A 16635-nucleotide genomic window follows, 5' to 3' on the forward strand; every position below is an offset into this window, starting at 1 on the left:
TAATATGACCCACTGGCCCTGCCCCATGAGAAATGAAAATGGCTGTGATGCGGTGCACCAGTGAACAAATGTGGCTGCCTGGCTTTTCAGAAGAGACTTGGTTTGGGAAAGGAGGATACAGAGTCAAAGTCCCAGCTGGATGTCTGTCTCTGGTGCCAGTGCTGGTATTTGAAATAGTAAAACCAGCACAAGTTAAAAAAAAAAAAAAGGTTGAAAAGCCCCAAACTAAAATCAGAAGTTCATTTCATAGCCATCATTGCTAGTTGCCTATTCCCTGAAGAGAATGTAAAACCAGGAAAGTACATGGAGTTGCAACTCTCAGAGGACTTCTTTCTATACCTTGCATGTAGGTTACTACTTTTCAGCTGATTATACACAAAGTAACCATAAGTAGTTCTCTCATTTTCTAGCCAAATTGGAAAGGAGGCTTTAACCAGGCCTTTTCATATGCAGTCTTACATCAGCACTGAGAGCAGGGAAGCATGGAAAACTACTTTTAGCCACAGTGGACTCAGTGGACTTTTAGCCACAGTGGCGACTTTTGGCCACAGATCCTTCTACAGCAAAAGCAGAGCATATTTACTGTTGGTGGGCATCAGGAGTTCCATTTAAACTCTGTTTTACACAAAACACATGAATGACATTCAAAGACATGTACGCAGGACAGAAGTATCATTTAGACAAGATGGCTATTTAAGAAGTCATTTAAAATCCCTTTAAGCTGACTTAATATATCTGACTTTCAGCAGATTTCCCTCACAAAAACCAATGATATATGCCTGCATGTTCAGCATAACATGTTTTCTACATCACCCCCTGTGCAAGCATTTGGAGCACTTGGAACTAAAAGCATTTGGAGCACATCAGGAACTAAAAGCAACATCCACCCAACCTATTTTCATTGACCAGTATTAAAATGGACTTGAGAGAAAAAAATTATGCCTCTTTATGAAATAGATAGTAATTGAAAACCTTTGCAGAACAGAAAATGATCAGGTGATCTTCTAAAAGACTGTTAAACATTCATCCAGGACAAAGACAAATCTACAAAATACAAGCAAGAAGATCTCATCTTGTTGACGCTACAGGCAGCCTGTTTGAAAACAAAACTATACTTGAGGCATACCATGAGAAAATTAAGTTTGACCAGGGGTTTAAGCTAGCAGCTCTCAAAATGCAGAATTCAGTAACGTCTACATAAGTAGGTCAGAACAGAAATAAAAAAAACCTGAACAAAAAGCACAACAATTCTGTAGTGTACCAAGTGTATATTTCAATTTACTATATGCAATCTAACAACAAATTTGGTCATAATTTACCAGATATACATAAATGATTTAAGTAGCAAAAGGAGATTCAGTTTCCAGAGAATAAGTAAAATACATTATGTAAAGCCAGGTCCAGTTTAAGCATTGTGAGTAGTATGCTCTAAAAAAGCAGATTTAGGTGAATTTTGGATTTTTATATAGGCAGATCTACCAATTGTAAACGATTTTAAGGGGGATAAAAGGATGGAAGAATCTTTATACTATAACTTACATATTCACAGAACATTTACTTAACGTTTAAAATACTTCCCATATTATCTTTGTCCACTATTTTCTACTTTGGACCCCACCAAATTACACATTACTCATTTCATTTCTAGAACGAGAATAAGATGAATTCAGTTTTTTAAAAAGCATAACCCAAGAACTATCCATCTGTCAGGTTTACAGTGATGTGGAATCTACCAATGAAGCATTTGAATAGAAAAGGTTACAATTTAATACCCATATAATTCAATAACTGTTTCATCCTGCAGAAACAGTGTCTAACATTAAGCCATTGTTGTACTGAATAAGGGATAATAAAGCTGTCTCTTTTAAATATATATATATATATATTTATATCTCAACTTTGATCAGACGGAGCACCATTTAGATTCTATCCGTCAAAGCAATTAAGTTTACCACACAACTACCATAATTTAGTTATCAGATATAAAATAGGAAAATATACTCATTTTAAAGTTAACACCAACTCAAATATGGTGACCCCTCAACTTATATAATACAGTACTGTCACACTGGCCTAGCTATGTGTTATAGTAAATGCTGTGCATATTTATTCATTGTGACATAAGTTATATATTGAATGCAGTGTCTAAAGTTCAAGTAGCTCACTTGCATTCAGGCTAGATGAAGTTGAGAATTCTAAGCATAAAAAGGTGCAATTACCCTCCCTTCCCTCAGAAAAAAGGCCTGAAATCATTGGTACAATATAACAAGTTTAGAAAAGATTTATGGCTACAAAAATTCAAGTTTCAACATCTCATCCAAAAACAGAAGCAAAGAGCATTGGGGATAAATTGCTCTAGCATTATACTAACAAATACCAGTTTTTAAAAAATATTCCAGCAAATTAAGCTGCCAAGTTAAAATGCAATTTGTTTGGTATATAAAAGAACCCCCAAAATAGGAGAGAAGCAAAGATTCATTTTGTGTGTTCACTTTAATGAAGAGCAATGGGGCACAAGAAAAGACAGCCTCATGTCTAATTTTTTCCACATAACAAAACTAGACAAAAGCAGACAAATTGGGTTGAACTATTAAACCAAAAATAGCCAGACGACATTTAATATTTCTATGACACTCCTCCTCAGATTCTAGGACTCTAAGCTTTGTGATGGACTGAGGTATACAGTAGTGAATAAAAAGGATAGCCAATAGGGATAGTGCTAACATAAATTAAAACATGGGCAGCCATGCCAGAAAGTGTCTAATATAAAGTTCATTAAGTGGCAAGGAGAAAATTACTTTCATTCCAATCACAATCCTCCTAGCAATTTTAAGTCATTATTGTTTATTTGGTGAAAAAATAGTAGCTTTTTGCAAACTCAAAGATACCAAAACCCAGAAAGTCAGTAAATTAAATCTCAGTGATTAAGCTCTCCAAGGGCTTGTCAGGTAAACCACATCCTGGCAGAGCCAAGTGACTGAAATTCATATCACATCAAGATGTTGATATTTAGACTACTGAGGGGAAGGCAAGGGAGGTGTGGCAAAGCCTCCTTCATGAAACAAGAATGACTAGCCCAAATTAGCCACATTTGTTCACAAACTATGATTGGAATCGAGGGAGCTATCTCCATATTTCTAGGACAAGATTGCAATTTGCTTCATTCATGTTAAGGGACACATGAATGTGTAACACAAGCATAGTTAATTTCTATGCTTGAATAGGACCCAAATAGCTATATCCTATAAATAATAAAAAATACATTTTGATACTTGACTGTAGATGTGAGGACTAATTCAACCAAATGGCTGTATGCTGTACAGTCCTGTGCAAATATCTTTTAAAAAATTAATAATCCTTTTTTGCTATAAGGCTTTGACCCTACAATTTTCACAGCAACATAACTTCCATCCAGCCTGTACCATATTTTCCAAGCCTTCAGTCCAAATATTCAACATGATCAAGTCACGCGACGTCCAATTAAAGCATCCAGAACATCATGCCCTTTCAGTCTTCTAAAGGCACACAGACCTCCCCAGTTTCATCCCATCGAGTCTGGTCATTCTGATCTTCCACATCATCAGGCAGCTCTTCATCAGCCTCCCCCACTTCATTTTCCTCAAATTCTTCATCTCTAGGAAAATCTGTGTCCTGTACCTGGTCAACTCCTTCTTGTCCTCCTGGTTGAGACTTATCTGCACAGTCAACACAAACACCATAACGCCGAGATCCATGTCTTATTCCAACACTGGCTGCTAGCATGAAGATCTTCTTACACACCATACATTTGTATTTTTTATCCTTTTTGTGAACCTAACAAAGGAAGAACACAAATAAAATGGTTAACGTTTCATATATATTAAAAACTCAACTGCTTTGCTTTGACCATTGCTATTAATCCAAAGCAGCTCCTCATCACATACACTAGGCAAGATCTTGTATTAATTCTCCAAAGACTTCCAGTTCTTTTTTTTGTTCCACAAAGAGCCATGGGCAACCCAATTCTGAGCTGCCCGGGGGCGCCCAGGCTCCGCGGCACCGTGAACAGCTGCCGCCGGATCCTGCATGCCCCAGGCTACTGCGGGAGCCTTTCCTCCCCTTCTCCCAGGTAAGGTAAGCAGCTCTGCAATGGGGCACGGAGCCCTCCACGAGCGCCTTGGATCCTGCAGAGCGGAGCTCCACAGGCACGCCTCCAACCTGCCCCCCTCCCTGCGTCACACCTCCATGTCATGTCTCCCCCTGCCTTCTCGCCAGCCTCCCCCCTCCCTGGAATGCCTCCTCCCCACCCTCGCTCCCGCTTACCGTGCCATGGCTCAGTGGTCCAGGAGACCACCAAGACACAGAAGCTGGGCAACCGCCCAGTGCAGGAGCAGGAGCCCAGTGGAGTGGCTCGCAAACGTGCCTTATGGCTCTTTTGCGACCATGCTCAGTGGCACAAAGCCGTACCACCAAACAGAGGATTGGGCTGAGTTGGGGAGGACTTTAAGATGATATCTAGGCCCTGCCGATCGCTGTGCTCTGTCTAATGAACATCACTTGTGCTGTGTATCAGGCAAGTTTAACCACTTTTTTTTAGTGAAAGGGATAATTATGTCAACAAACTAAAGAACTAATTAGTATGGCAATTCAGATAATTATTTACAGCTATCAGAAGGTTAGTGAGATAAGCATGTCGAACATGAAAACGAGAGCGAACTCGGTCTTGGGAGACAATTCAACTCCATCCTCTGGAGAAATTGCAATGATAGTTGAGATGATTCTTCCATAGCAGAACTAATGAAAAGTAATAAATGATTTTGGAAAACTATCCAGTTATTCAATCAATTTGACTAAATCTGAAATTATGCCATTTGGTGATGATTTTAGGAGTACGTAGCAATATAACACATTACAGAGCTAAAATAAATGAAATATCACTGGATTTGGGCAGATGGGCCCTTTGAACCTGTCATTATGGGATAAATATTATAAAAATGAATGTTATTCCACCTGTTACACACAATTCCTATGAATATATCCCATAAATACATTTACAAATCATATATATTATTTAGAAAATTCATTTGGGGCTCTTCCCCACCTAGGATCTCATTAAAGGGGGTGTAGCTTTGCTATACTAAAGGTGGATTTGGATTTTCAGATCTTGGTTTATACCATCAGGCATATCTTTTTTCTTCTACCAATTATTGGGACCATTCTATAAATATTGATAAGCCTTCATGGGCTATATTGGAAGCTCCTTATTTATCCCATCTGACTAGGTGGACAGTTTTAGGATCCTCATGGATTAAGATAGATGGAGCCCTACCTATAATTTCATCAGTCAGACATTTATGGGTCATTATGGCCAGGAAATATAAATTTGACTCATTTACTCACACTAGGGCTAACCCCAAATTAAAAATTGGGGGAAAGCCTTATTTTGGGGGGGGGGGGAATGGGTCAACAGAGGAATTTTTACTCTGGATCAGCTGGTCAATGATGATCAGGAGTTTTTCACCTTTGACCAACTCAACAGTAAATATCAATTACCACCTTCAGCTAAAAGGCAATTTTTGCAATTGCAACATTTGTTAGTAAGTAAATTTGACTCAGATGCAATATTGGCATCTCAGGTATCTTCAATTTTAATAACAGAAGCTAAATCTAGCAAGAAAAGAAAACCTACACCATTGCTATATAAACATGTAATGTCATTGAACAAATGAGATCTTAATAGACTTCGGGACATGTGGAATGAAGAGTTGGAAAATCCTATTTTAGCAGATCAATGGCAGATTGCAATAGCAAATATAACCAAAATATCTATGGATCTTAAGTTAAAGTTGAGCCAACAAAAAATTCTTTTTAGAGTCGACTGGACTTCTAAACTTTATTTAGTAAGTGACTAATCAAGGAATTGGATTGCTGGGGAAGTGGTGAGCGTAATGTATCATTCTGACACATGTTCTGGCCTTGTGCTGTTATACAAACTTTTCAGATAGAGGTTAATAGTTATATTAACCAGATTTTGGAGCAGTCAATGTTTTTTATAGATATGTATATTGTTTTGAATTATATACTGACTTTATTGAAACTTTCTGAAGGACAACAAAGATGGACTCTGCACCCTGACAGTTGCATAAAGATTTACACTTAAAACTTGGAAGGACAAACATTCACCCACTATTAACCCAATGGAGAGAAGATCTTCTGGCATTATCTATATTTGAATCTGTTGCATACAGAAGACAATTTCATATAGATAAATTTCTTGATATTTGGAAACCTTTTTTAGATATTTCTATCTAGATTTTTTCTCTTTTCCTTATTATTGTTACTCTTCTCTTATTTGTGGTGTTCTCACTTTCTTTTTTATAAAAATGTACTAGAATTGCATCTTTTGTATCACTCACTAATAAAAGAAGAAAAAAAAGAGCCACTGAGTGTGCTGTATTGCCTTTCATTGTTAGATATGATTCTGGAGATTACCAAGGAAAGCTTTTTACCCCTTACAGTGGGCCCTCCTTATCTGCGGGCTTGGGATCCACAGATTTAACACAATGTGTATCCAAGCCTGTAGCTGGAGGGCCTCACAGGACCTCCCAGACACAACTGGACATGCCTTCCAGTCGCACCAGGGAAGCCTTCTGAGTGGCACTTCCAGTTTTTCAGCAACCGCCACCCCCACCCCCCCGCGGATTTGATTATTCATGTTGGGGGCATCCTGGAAAGGATCCCAGGATCCCTTAGGGGCATCCTGGAAAGGATCCCTCGCAAATACTGAGGGCCTACTGTATTTGGACCTAATTTTTATTACACTGATAGTATTTTAGGGACAAAAAATATAATTTTATTAGAGACAAGCAACAGAGTGCTACTGATGCCAACTTAACTGCCCCAAAGTATATGGGAAAAGAAGAATGAGAATAATGGTTTGTTATTGGTAAAAAGTTCTGAGTGACTGGAGCCAAAGCATTTAAAATGTATGCATTTGGCCAGTGAAAGCCTACTGAACTCTCCCATATTACAAACTATTTTCAGCACTGGAGATCACATCAGAACCATAACACAGCACAATTTATCCCACAGACAAGCTACATACTATTTTCATGAATTTGTTAGTGCTAAGCTGTAACAGAGACATGTTTTAATTTTAGATATCATCCGAAATTTACCTCAGAATCATACACCTCATGAACTAAAACAATCTACCAACTTTGTTTAACATCTTTCATATATCTGGCCTATTTTCAAACACATCTGTGACTATGAGATCTTGAAACTGAATTCTCCATTACAGAGTGGCCAAACTTACTTAATGTAAGAGCCATACACGATAAACTTCAGATATTTGAGAGTCACAATATTTAAGAAGCATTTTAAGTTCTTAAATATATTTACTCAGCATGAACATTAAACTTAAGTTTTAATTAGTGGACTCAGTCTATACTTAAATTTATAGTTATACTAAAACTTAGTATAAATTATACAGTTTACAGTTTATATTAAATTATAAAACTTGAAAAATATTTATCTTTTCTAGTAATTGTGATGCAAAAAGGAGCACAGCCAACATATTCCAGCGAACCACACATTAAATGTCAAAGAGCCGCATGTGGCTTGTGAGCCACATTTGGCCACCCCTGCTCTATTACATCAACCATCACTTTTGAAAGAAAGGATATGCCCAATTTCAAAACTTTTACTCATGTAAGAAGAGTAATATTACCCAATTAAATGGAAATGCTCATTGTTAAATGTTAAAGCAGCACAATCAATTACCATAACAGATTTTCTGAATAAAGCCCTTCAGATAAACAGGATGTTTTTAACTTTCAACAGTTCTCAAACTGGTTAACTGAAGCCATGATGGAATCCAAATATTACACATACAGAGGTAATTCTGTAATGAACAACTTATACAAGGTATCACTAGAAAGGTTTGCCATTGCAGTAGATCTGAGAAAGTGAAATGTGATAGTCTCTACAACATTATGTACCAATTATTTACTATGCACCACATAACAAGTTCTCTTCTACTAAAAAGTGTATAGTAATGTGTTACATACCAAGGAATGTCTCTTTACATGCTCTCTACGAGTAAACAGCTTTCCACAAATGTCACAGCTGAAAGATCTCACTCCTGTATGAATGAGCAAGTGTCTCTTTAGTGTTCTTCTGTATTTGGCTACATAGTTGCAGTGTGGACACTTCAGTTTGTTCATAATTAAAGATGAGTCACCTAAAACAAACACAGGAATTTAATAAGCAACAAGATGAACAAATCGGTATATTTTCTGAACAAGGATGATGATGGTGATTATAGGTCAACTGCTTAACAGAGAGCTAGTCCTCTGGAATAATCATAAAGGGGGAGTACATTTAGTTCTGTCATTTAGGAACCAGGCTTATTTACACCCAACCTAAATACTTCCTTGCAGGTTTATTCACTTTCATATACAGACAAGTAAGACCTTCAAACATTTCAAAACCATGGGTTATTTAAACCTACATAAAAGATTCTATGGGTTTCAGCTGCTTGTACAAAGTTATATCTATTTCTAAATTTAACTGACCCAATTCCCACAAAACACCAGAAGGACCAAATACAGGTTGAGTATCCCTTATCCAAAATGTATGGGACCAGGAGTGATTCAGATGTTTTGGGAATACAGGTTGAGTCTCATTATTCCAGGGCAGGGGTGTCCAAAGTTTTTGGCAGGAGGGCCACATCGTCTCTCAGACACTGTGTTGGGGGCCAGGGGAAAAAGAATTCATTTAAAATTTGAATAAATTTACATAAGTTTACATAAATGAATATATTAAAGATGAACTTATATGAATGAATGAAGGTCTTGCAATAGCTCAAGGTCTATAAAAGGCTTTGCACAAAGCAAGGCTGGCCTTTTCTTTGATGCCGCTACTGCATCACAGACGTGAAACAGCAAGCAGTGGAGGGAGCCCTCATCCCACAGCTCACGAGAGAGGTCAAACAATCCCCCTCAAGCTGAGAGCAGTTGCAGCGGGCCAGTGTGGGCTCCAACAAATCTCCGGAGGGCCAGAGGTTCATTGGAGACTAGGGGCTCCCTGAGGGCCGCATTGAGAGGCTTCGAGGGCCGCAAGTGGCCCCTGGGCCAGGGTTTGGGCACCCCTGTTCCAGAGGGTGGATGACAAAAAAACACTAAAGCAAATCAATTTAAAAAACAAAGTCCCTTTGCTCTGGTGACTTTGTTTAAAAACAGTCTTGCTGACCTTTTGAAATGCACACAAAGGCAAACAGTCTCTCTTCGGGAGCTTAGGCTTCACTAAGAGGCAGCAATCCCTCCTTTCACCAGGAGCCACAGTGAGGGAGACAGAATGGAGGTGATAATCACTGCCATTTAGCCTTCTTTCATGTGCTCAGGGGGGAGGGAGGCTTTTGCCTTGTGCCTGGAGAGAGAATGATTGATGGATTGTCAGCCAGCTGCCCTTTCTCACATTAATGAGGCTATTGTTAAAGGACTGTTTTCCTTTAATTTAAAGGGCACTCATCACTTTGAGATACAAAAATCTATGGATAATTGGGTTATACCTGTAATCACTTGCATGATTATCTCTCTAGAACAGTAAAAAGCAGTTTTTACTGTGATTTTAAAGGGATGCATTTTTCCCCTTCTTCAGGGATCAGCACATTCCTTCTCATTTGCAGGGGCCATTAGTGTTGAGTCAAATCTGTGTATAAAAAAATCAGTGTATAACATGGTTGGATGTGTATTTGCATATACATAATGAGATGTTTTGGAGATAGGACCCAACTCTAAAGTCAAAATTCATTTATGTTTCATATACACATCGCTTGAAGGTAACTTTTTCCCTCGGGGACACTGAATAAACTGTTGTGCACACGCCTTTTGACTGCAACCCATCACATGACGTCAGGCATGGAATTTTCCACTTCATGTCAGCACTCAAAAAAGTTTTGGATTCTGGGGCTTTTTGGATTTCAGATAAGGGATACGCAACCCGTACAAAAAACAAGAACCTGTACAAAGAAAACATGACCACCATACTAATATGAACAGACAAAAAGAGTAGCAAACTCAGTGATCAGTATACAGGTATTATCTTTTATATAGGCTGCTTATATTCTCCTGTAGAGACTGAATGTGTGTTTTTGGAATGGCATTCCATTAAACCTAAGCCTACCATAAAGCCAGATTTTTACACAGGGATCTGCAAATGACACAAGAAAAACAGCAGATGACTTTTATATCTCATTTTCCATAACTTCTACAGTACAAGCTGTCCCCAATTTATGTCCTGGATCCATTCTGGATGTTTGTCTGGATACTGGAACTCATATGTCAGGACAGCACTATCATGTGGGAGCTGCTGGCTCTTGCCAGCTTAGTGCTTTTGCATCCAAGTCAATGGCTACAAGACACTGTCTTCAAGCATTCAATATTTCTGAACTGGAACCATATTTTTCAGAATATTCACTAATTCACGTGCCATTTTGAGGAGGAAATACAGGTTGTGCCTGCATATCTGTGTATTCAGGAAACCAGTTTTCCAAACCCACGGATTTACCTGATCTGTAATCTTCTGAGGCCCTTCTGAGGGAAGTGCTGGTTTTTGATCTTCCAGAGACCTCAGAAGGCCTCCTGAGAATCAGGTCATACAGAAGGGCATCTGAATGCAAACAGAGCACAGCTCTGGCTATGTTTGGAGGGTTAGCATTCCCTGATCTGCGAATTTAATTATCTGTGAGTTTTGGCATCCGTCAGTGTTCCAGAACCGGAACCCCTGTGGACACCGAGGAATGACTGTATCAAGCATAGTTGGTCCTCCTTATCCACAGGTTTGGAACCCACAGCTTTGACTCAACACAGGTGCTCAAGCTGCATCTGGAGGGCCTCAAGGACCTCCTGGATATGACTGGAAGGGTATTCTGGTTGTGTCCATGAGGTGTTCAGAGGCCCAGGGTGGCAGCCTCAGAAGGCCTCCCAGAGACATTTCCAGTTTCACCAAAAATCAGAAGTCTTCCGAGGACCTCCCCATGTCTCAGAACACTCCCGGACATGACCGGAAGAGACTTCCAGTTGCGCCTGAGAGGTCCTTGAGGCCCTCCCCACTGATTTATTTATTTTATTTATTTATTAGATTTGTAATCTGTCTTACTCCCCAAAAGGGCACCCAAGGCAGTTAATAATATATAAAACATACGTAAAAACAATTAAATACAATAAAACTATAAAATAGCAACAATTAAAAACCAGCAGTTCAAAAATAATCTACCAGGTATCAAAGGCTTTCTAGAATAAAAAAGTCTTCAGGCTTCGCCAGAAGGTTAACAATTAAAGAGCTGTTCTTAACTCAAAGTGGAAGGAATTCCACCACTGAGAAGGCCGTATTTCTGGCCACCATCACCCTAACCTATCTTGATGGTGGCACAACCAACAGGGCCCCCTCTGATGACCGAAGAGAACGTGGCAATTATCTGTGGCAATCAGGTCCAGGATCAATCCCCCCCGCAGAAACTAAGGACCCACCGTACTTGGTTTTCACGCAAGACATTTACTCTTATGAGCCATAGCAATTATGACTAGAATTAAGCTACACATAGAGAACAAGGTAAACTATTCTCATCAGTTGATCTTTAATAAAATGAGTTATCTCTTGCTGGTAAAAGACTCATGCTACACTCCAACACACAATTTCCTGGGAGTAAGTCTCATCCAACACAGTGGGATTTACTTCTGAGTAGACATGCACAGTATTCTGAGGAGGAATCAGTAAGTATTTAATAGATTTACTTGCCATTTTCCCAGGTTTCTTTTGGCCAGGATTCAGGTAACAATCCATACTTAAAATCATTTGAAGTTCCTGGCAACAATCCAAACTTGAAATCACTTGAGATACCAGGAAACATTCCAAACTTGAAATCATTTGAGGTACCTGTTAGAAGATGTTACCGAAAGATTTGTAAAAACATAACCGAAGCTACTGTCATTGTCATGTATGAAACAAATGTTTAAAATCCCAAGTTGAAAATTTTATTCTTCTAGAGCATGATATATGATTCCCAGGCCTTAGGTTCTATAATAAAGCCATGACCCATGTACCAATGGGCCTGAAAAGTGGTGGACCTGCACCAGATAAAAAAGAACGCACAATGGGAAGAGCAGTATTTTAGACTAGTTGAATAGAACTCCATGCCCTGACAGAGTAAGTGCACCACCTTAGCAGACTCATCATCTCCCACCAGGACAAGAAGGTCCAATTCAGTGAATTAGACCACGACTTTACCCTACCACAGGCATTTGACTCAACATCTTTTGGAAACCACAGTTGAATACTGTAATGTACTCTACATGTGGTTTGCCCTTGAAGGACGTCCAGACACTGATATTCAGACACCACAGAATGCTATGACCCATGCGGTTACGTGCAGAGGCATTCCGGGGGTGGGGGGGGGGAGAAGCAGACTTTGCTCTCATCTTCCCAAATGGCTCTGATAACAAGGGGAAGGGGGCACTTTAGATGCCTGAAAAACGTACTGCTTCAGGTGCCTGAAAAAAATTAATGCTTCTTCCCCCCCACCCCCCGATCGTTACTCCAGCTACTATTCTGGCTGCCCATCCAGTTCCGGACACAATTCAAGGTGCTGATAATGATCTTTAAAGGCCCTTCACAATTTAGGACCAGTTTATCTGAGGGATCATCTTGTCTCATATATTCCAGCTCACTCTCCAGGTCAGCTCACTCTCCAGGTCAGGGTCAGGCCCAAACACTGGCCCTGGGGCCACTTGCGGCCCTCAAGGCCTCTCAATGCGGCCCTCAGGGAGCCCCTAGTCTCCAATGAGCCTCTGACCCTCCGGAGATTTGTTGGAGCCCTCACTGGCCCGACGCAACTGCTCTCAGCATGAGGGCAACTATTTCACCTCTCGCATGAGCTATGGGATGAGAGCTCCCTCCACTGCTTGCTGTTTCACATCTGTGATGCAGCAGCAGCAGCAAAGGAAAGGCCAGCCTTGCTTTGTGCAATGCCTTTTATAGGCATTGAGCTATTGCAAGACCTTCATTCATTCATATAAGTTCATCTTTAATATATTCATTTATTTATGTAAATTTATTCAAATTTTAAATTTAAATTAATCCTTTCCCCCCCCCCCCCCGACACAGTATCAGGGAGATGAGGTGACCCTCCTGCCATAAACTTTGGGCACCCCTGCTCTAGGTCATCTGAGTGGGCTTCTCCTGCAAGTACCATGTCTGACTGAGGTCTGGTGAATGGTAACATGAAGGTGAGCCTTCTTTGTAGTTGTACCACAGTCATGAAATTTCCAGGGAATTTAAGAACTATTTCTTCTGACAACAATTCAGAGAGGGCTGAAAATATTTTTATTTTGTTTAGCTTTTAATTGATGGTTGGGCCTGTCTATTAGATACTATGTGCTGGTCCCTCGCTGTTCTACAGATGTTGTTATACTGTTTTACTCCATTACATTGTTAAACTAATTCTGCAGACCCCTGACTATTTTTTGTATTGTATGTTTTAAAGTTTTAAGTGAGCACTTGGTATCTGCAGAAAATCCATTCCAGGAACCCCTCCCACCCCTGCAAATATCAAAATCTGTAGATGCTGGAATCCACGGGAGGGAAAGCAGTGCTGCAATTATGTCAGTGACAAATTGGTGCCGTGGCCTACTCCTTGGGCCTTCCCTGGTCTCAGAAACCTCAAACTGGAAGTGACTTCCATTCAGGTTGGAGAGATGTGCTTCTTTGCTCTGGTGATTTAAAAACAGCCTTGTTGACCTTTGTGATGTAAGATAAGAGTCATTAAGAAGACAATCCATCAATCAGTCCTCCTCCAAGCACTTACAAAGGCACTTTACTCAGCCCCTCCCTTCACCAATGCAAAGGGATCACCTTTCTTTCATGTGCTCAGGGGGAAGGAAGATTGATGGATTGTCAGCCAGCTGCCCTCCCCCTCTCTCTCATTAAGGAGGCTACTGTTAGACTGTTCAGTTTTTTAAACTGATTTTAAAGGGATGAATTTTCCCCTTCTCCAGGGGAGTCAAATCTGTGTATAAAAAATCCATGTATAAATAGGCTGGACCTGTACCATGTTCCTTTAAGTTTTAAACTGGCACACTACTTGACCTAGACTACCCTCTAGGACAGAGGTTCCCAAACTTACTAGGGTTACAGTGCCCTTCTCTTGATGCAGCCTCTTTTTCCTGGCTATCCTGAGCGCTGCCATCATGGATCGCATGAGAGCCAAGATGGTTGCACCGATTTTCCCAGCTTTCCCAGGTGCCACCATCTTGGATTGCATAAGATGTCATATGATTCTTGAGAGATTTCATTAAAAGCCAAGATGGCAGAACCTGAGAGAGCCAGAAGAAGCAACCAGGGACATTCTGCAGTGCCCCAGTGAGTTTGCTACTGTGCCCTCAGGCACCACAGCGCACAATTTGGGAACCACCATCCTAGGATTCTGTTCTGCCAAGCACCTACTTTAAAAGGGTTACTGCAGGACTCAACAAATTTGCTTAGGATCCAAGCATCAGCCTAAGAATTTAAGATTCAGGTCAACTTTTCAGCTTTCAAGGTTTTGTTTTAATGCCCCCCCCCACTCGAATCACAGATGCTATCAGTGAATGGAACAAAGGTGCCTTGAACACTACTGAGGAAGGGTAGGATAAAATCCTTTTATATGTATAAAATTATTTAGATAAGCACTGAGCATACATTTTCACCCTCACGGTGGTGACAAAATGTAGCAAATGTCAATGTGATAGCAAAAAGATCTGATCCAAAAGTAAGGCTGTCAAGAATTTTTTTTAAGTTTATGACATTGAACTGCAAACCAACATACACCTACCCAGGAATAAGTCCCACTGAAATGATTGAGCTTACTTCTGAGTAGACATGGCAAGCTCATGTAAAACAAGCTCATTCTGTGGGTGGCTGCAGCAAAGGTACACACACACACCAATGAGTACTCCATGTGACACCCTCCCTTCCCTCTTTTGGTAGCTCTCACTGCTTCTCTACCTCAGCCTCATTTTCAACCACTGCAACACAGCACACAAGTGTATTGTGAATGGCCTGCATATGTGCCGAAGGTTTGATGGAGGGTCACTGCTTAGTAGGACCATTGGGGAAGTTTGAGGGAGAACAGAATCCTTGTCATTTTTCAGTAGGCTGTTTGGATAGGGTGTGTTAGTCTGTGTAAGGCTGCACTAACACATTTTGTTTGTTATATCTATATCTTAATTCTAATTTTTTAAATGATAAAATATACCCTTAAAAACTATTGTTGTTTTTAAACAATTGGAACACCTTTTCAGTGTGTTGTGAGATGAAAAAGTAAAAAACCACTGCTCTAGCTGGTGCCACTTCCCCCTTCAGGCCAGCACAGACAATGAGTATGCTCAGTCACTCCTACAGGTAAAGCAGCAGTACCCCAGATTTTCAACCATTCCCCTGGTATCATGGAAGTTTTGGTTCATCATGGTAACCTGGCACCAAAATTGGTCAAGTGCAGGATTAGTGCATCTCTGCCTAGTAAAATACAGGCCTCTCCTGCTCATTTGACAGGTTAGAGACTGGAGCAGTGTTGAAAAGTGGAACCTGGTTTTTTTTTTAGTTTAGTTTTAGCTAGCAAACTGCAAATGCCTTTTTTATCTTGCAAATTCCTGCAGTCACACAAAGATTTCTGCAAAGGAACTCTAAAGACTTCAGGAATGGGAATAGACCTGGAGTTAAAGTTGGCATGCATGCTCTCTCTCTTACACACACACCCCAAAACAGTTTGAATCACCACATCATATGCAAATCAACATCAGGGAGGCCAATTTTAGCCTTTGGAACAGCAGAGAGGTTGAAAGAGCAGATCTTCAGAAAACAAACCATCAGAGAGCAGGAGGATACCTGTATACCTCTACTGACTCAAGAATAGTTTTAGTAAAACAACAGAATGGTTTATCAATACTCTGCAGGCACTTGAAGAAGCACTTTAGGACTCAGTACTTAATCACCAGTGCTAAATTTCATTCTCCAGAAAAGCATATTCTCTGTCAAAGTAGAAATCTCCCATATTTCAATGCTATTCTTTCTCCCACTCCCACCTGAACACTCCACAACATTCAACTTCCACATAAATACAGGTGCAACCTATTTATCCATGGTTTTTTTGATCTTCAGATTTGTCTCAACTCGAATCGGGTGGGGGGAATTCAAAGTCAAACACACACCTTTGCCTCCTTTGCCCTGTGTTGGCTCCCCTTCCAGGCAGCCCAAAACACTGCAAGAAGGCTCCACCTCGAACAGGCAGGGAATAGCCGTGGAGCCATGGAAGAAGTTACCCTTGCTAAGGAACAGTAAGACTCCAGGAACCCAAGACAGCAGAGGCTGAAGAAGGGGAAAGGGGGGCGGAAAACCACAGTAGCCAGAGCACATGCAGCAAGGTGGAGCTCTCTCTCTCTCACTCTCTCTCACAGGCAGGTGCGGTAGCAACAGAGGGGATTGCTTTAAAAAACCCAGGGAGTGTTTCCCAATTCCCCCCCCCTTCAGACTGAGATGGTGCAGGCTCTCCATGCTCCAGTCTACGGAAACAAAACAGCCCAGCAAGCAGGTCTTCCCAGCAAGCCAAAGCATGAGATT

The 16635-nt window shown here is 40.5% G+C and overlaps 1 protein-coding gene across 1 annotated transcript in view; it reads right to left on the reverse strand.

The window, feature by feature from the left end:
* Nucleotides 1–1248: 1248 nt before the first annotated feature.
* The window catches only part of ZBTB10 (zinc finger and BTB domain containing 10), a 36950-nt gene continuing 21563 nt past the window's right edge, over nucleotides 1249–16635 (reverse strand). Inside the window, exons 3-5 of the mRNA XM_066625546.1 lie at nucleotides 11782–11919; nucleotides 8052–8224; nucleotides 1249–3813 (exon numbers count right to left, since the gene is read on the reverse strand). Coding sequence (XP_066481643.1) covers nucleotides 3508–3813; nucleotides 8052–8224; nucleotides 11782–11919 — 617 coding nt within the window. The 3' untranslated portion in view covers nucleotides 1249–3507. The remainder of the gene's footprint in view (nucleotides 3814–8051; nucleotides 8225–11781; nucleotides 11920–16635) is intronic.

Source organism: Tiliqua scincoides, chromosome 4, assembly GCF_035046505.1.
Source record: "Tiliqua scincoides isolate rTilSci1 chromosome 4, rTilSci1.hap2, whole genome shotgun sequence".
Taxonomy (NCBI): domain Eukaryota; kingdom Metazoa; phylum Chordata; class Lepidosauria; order Squamata; family Scincidae; genus Tiliqua; species Tiliqua scincoides.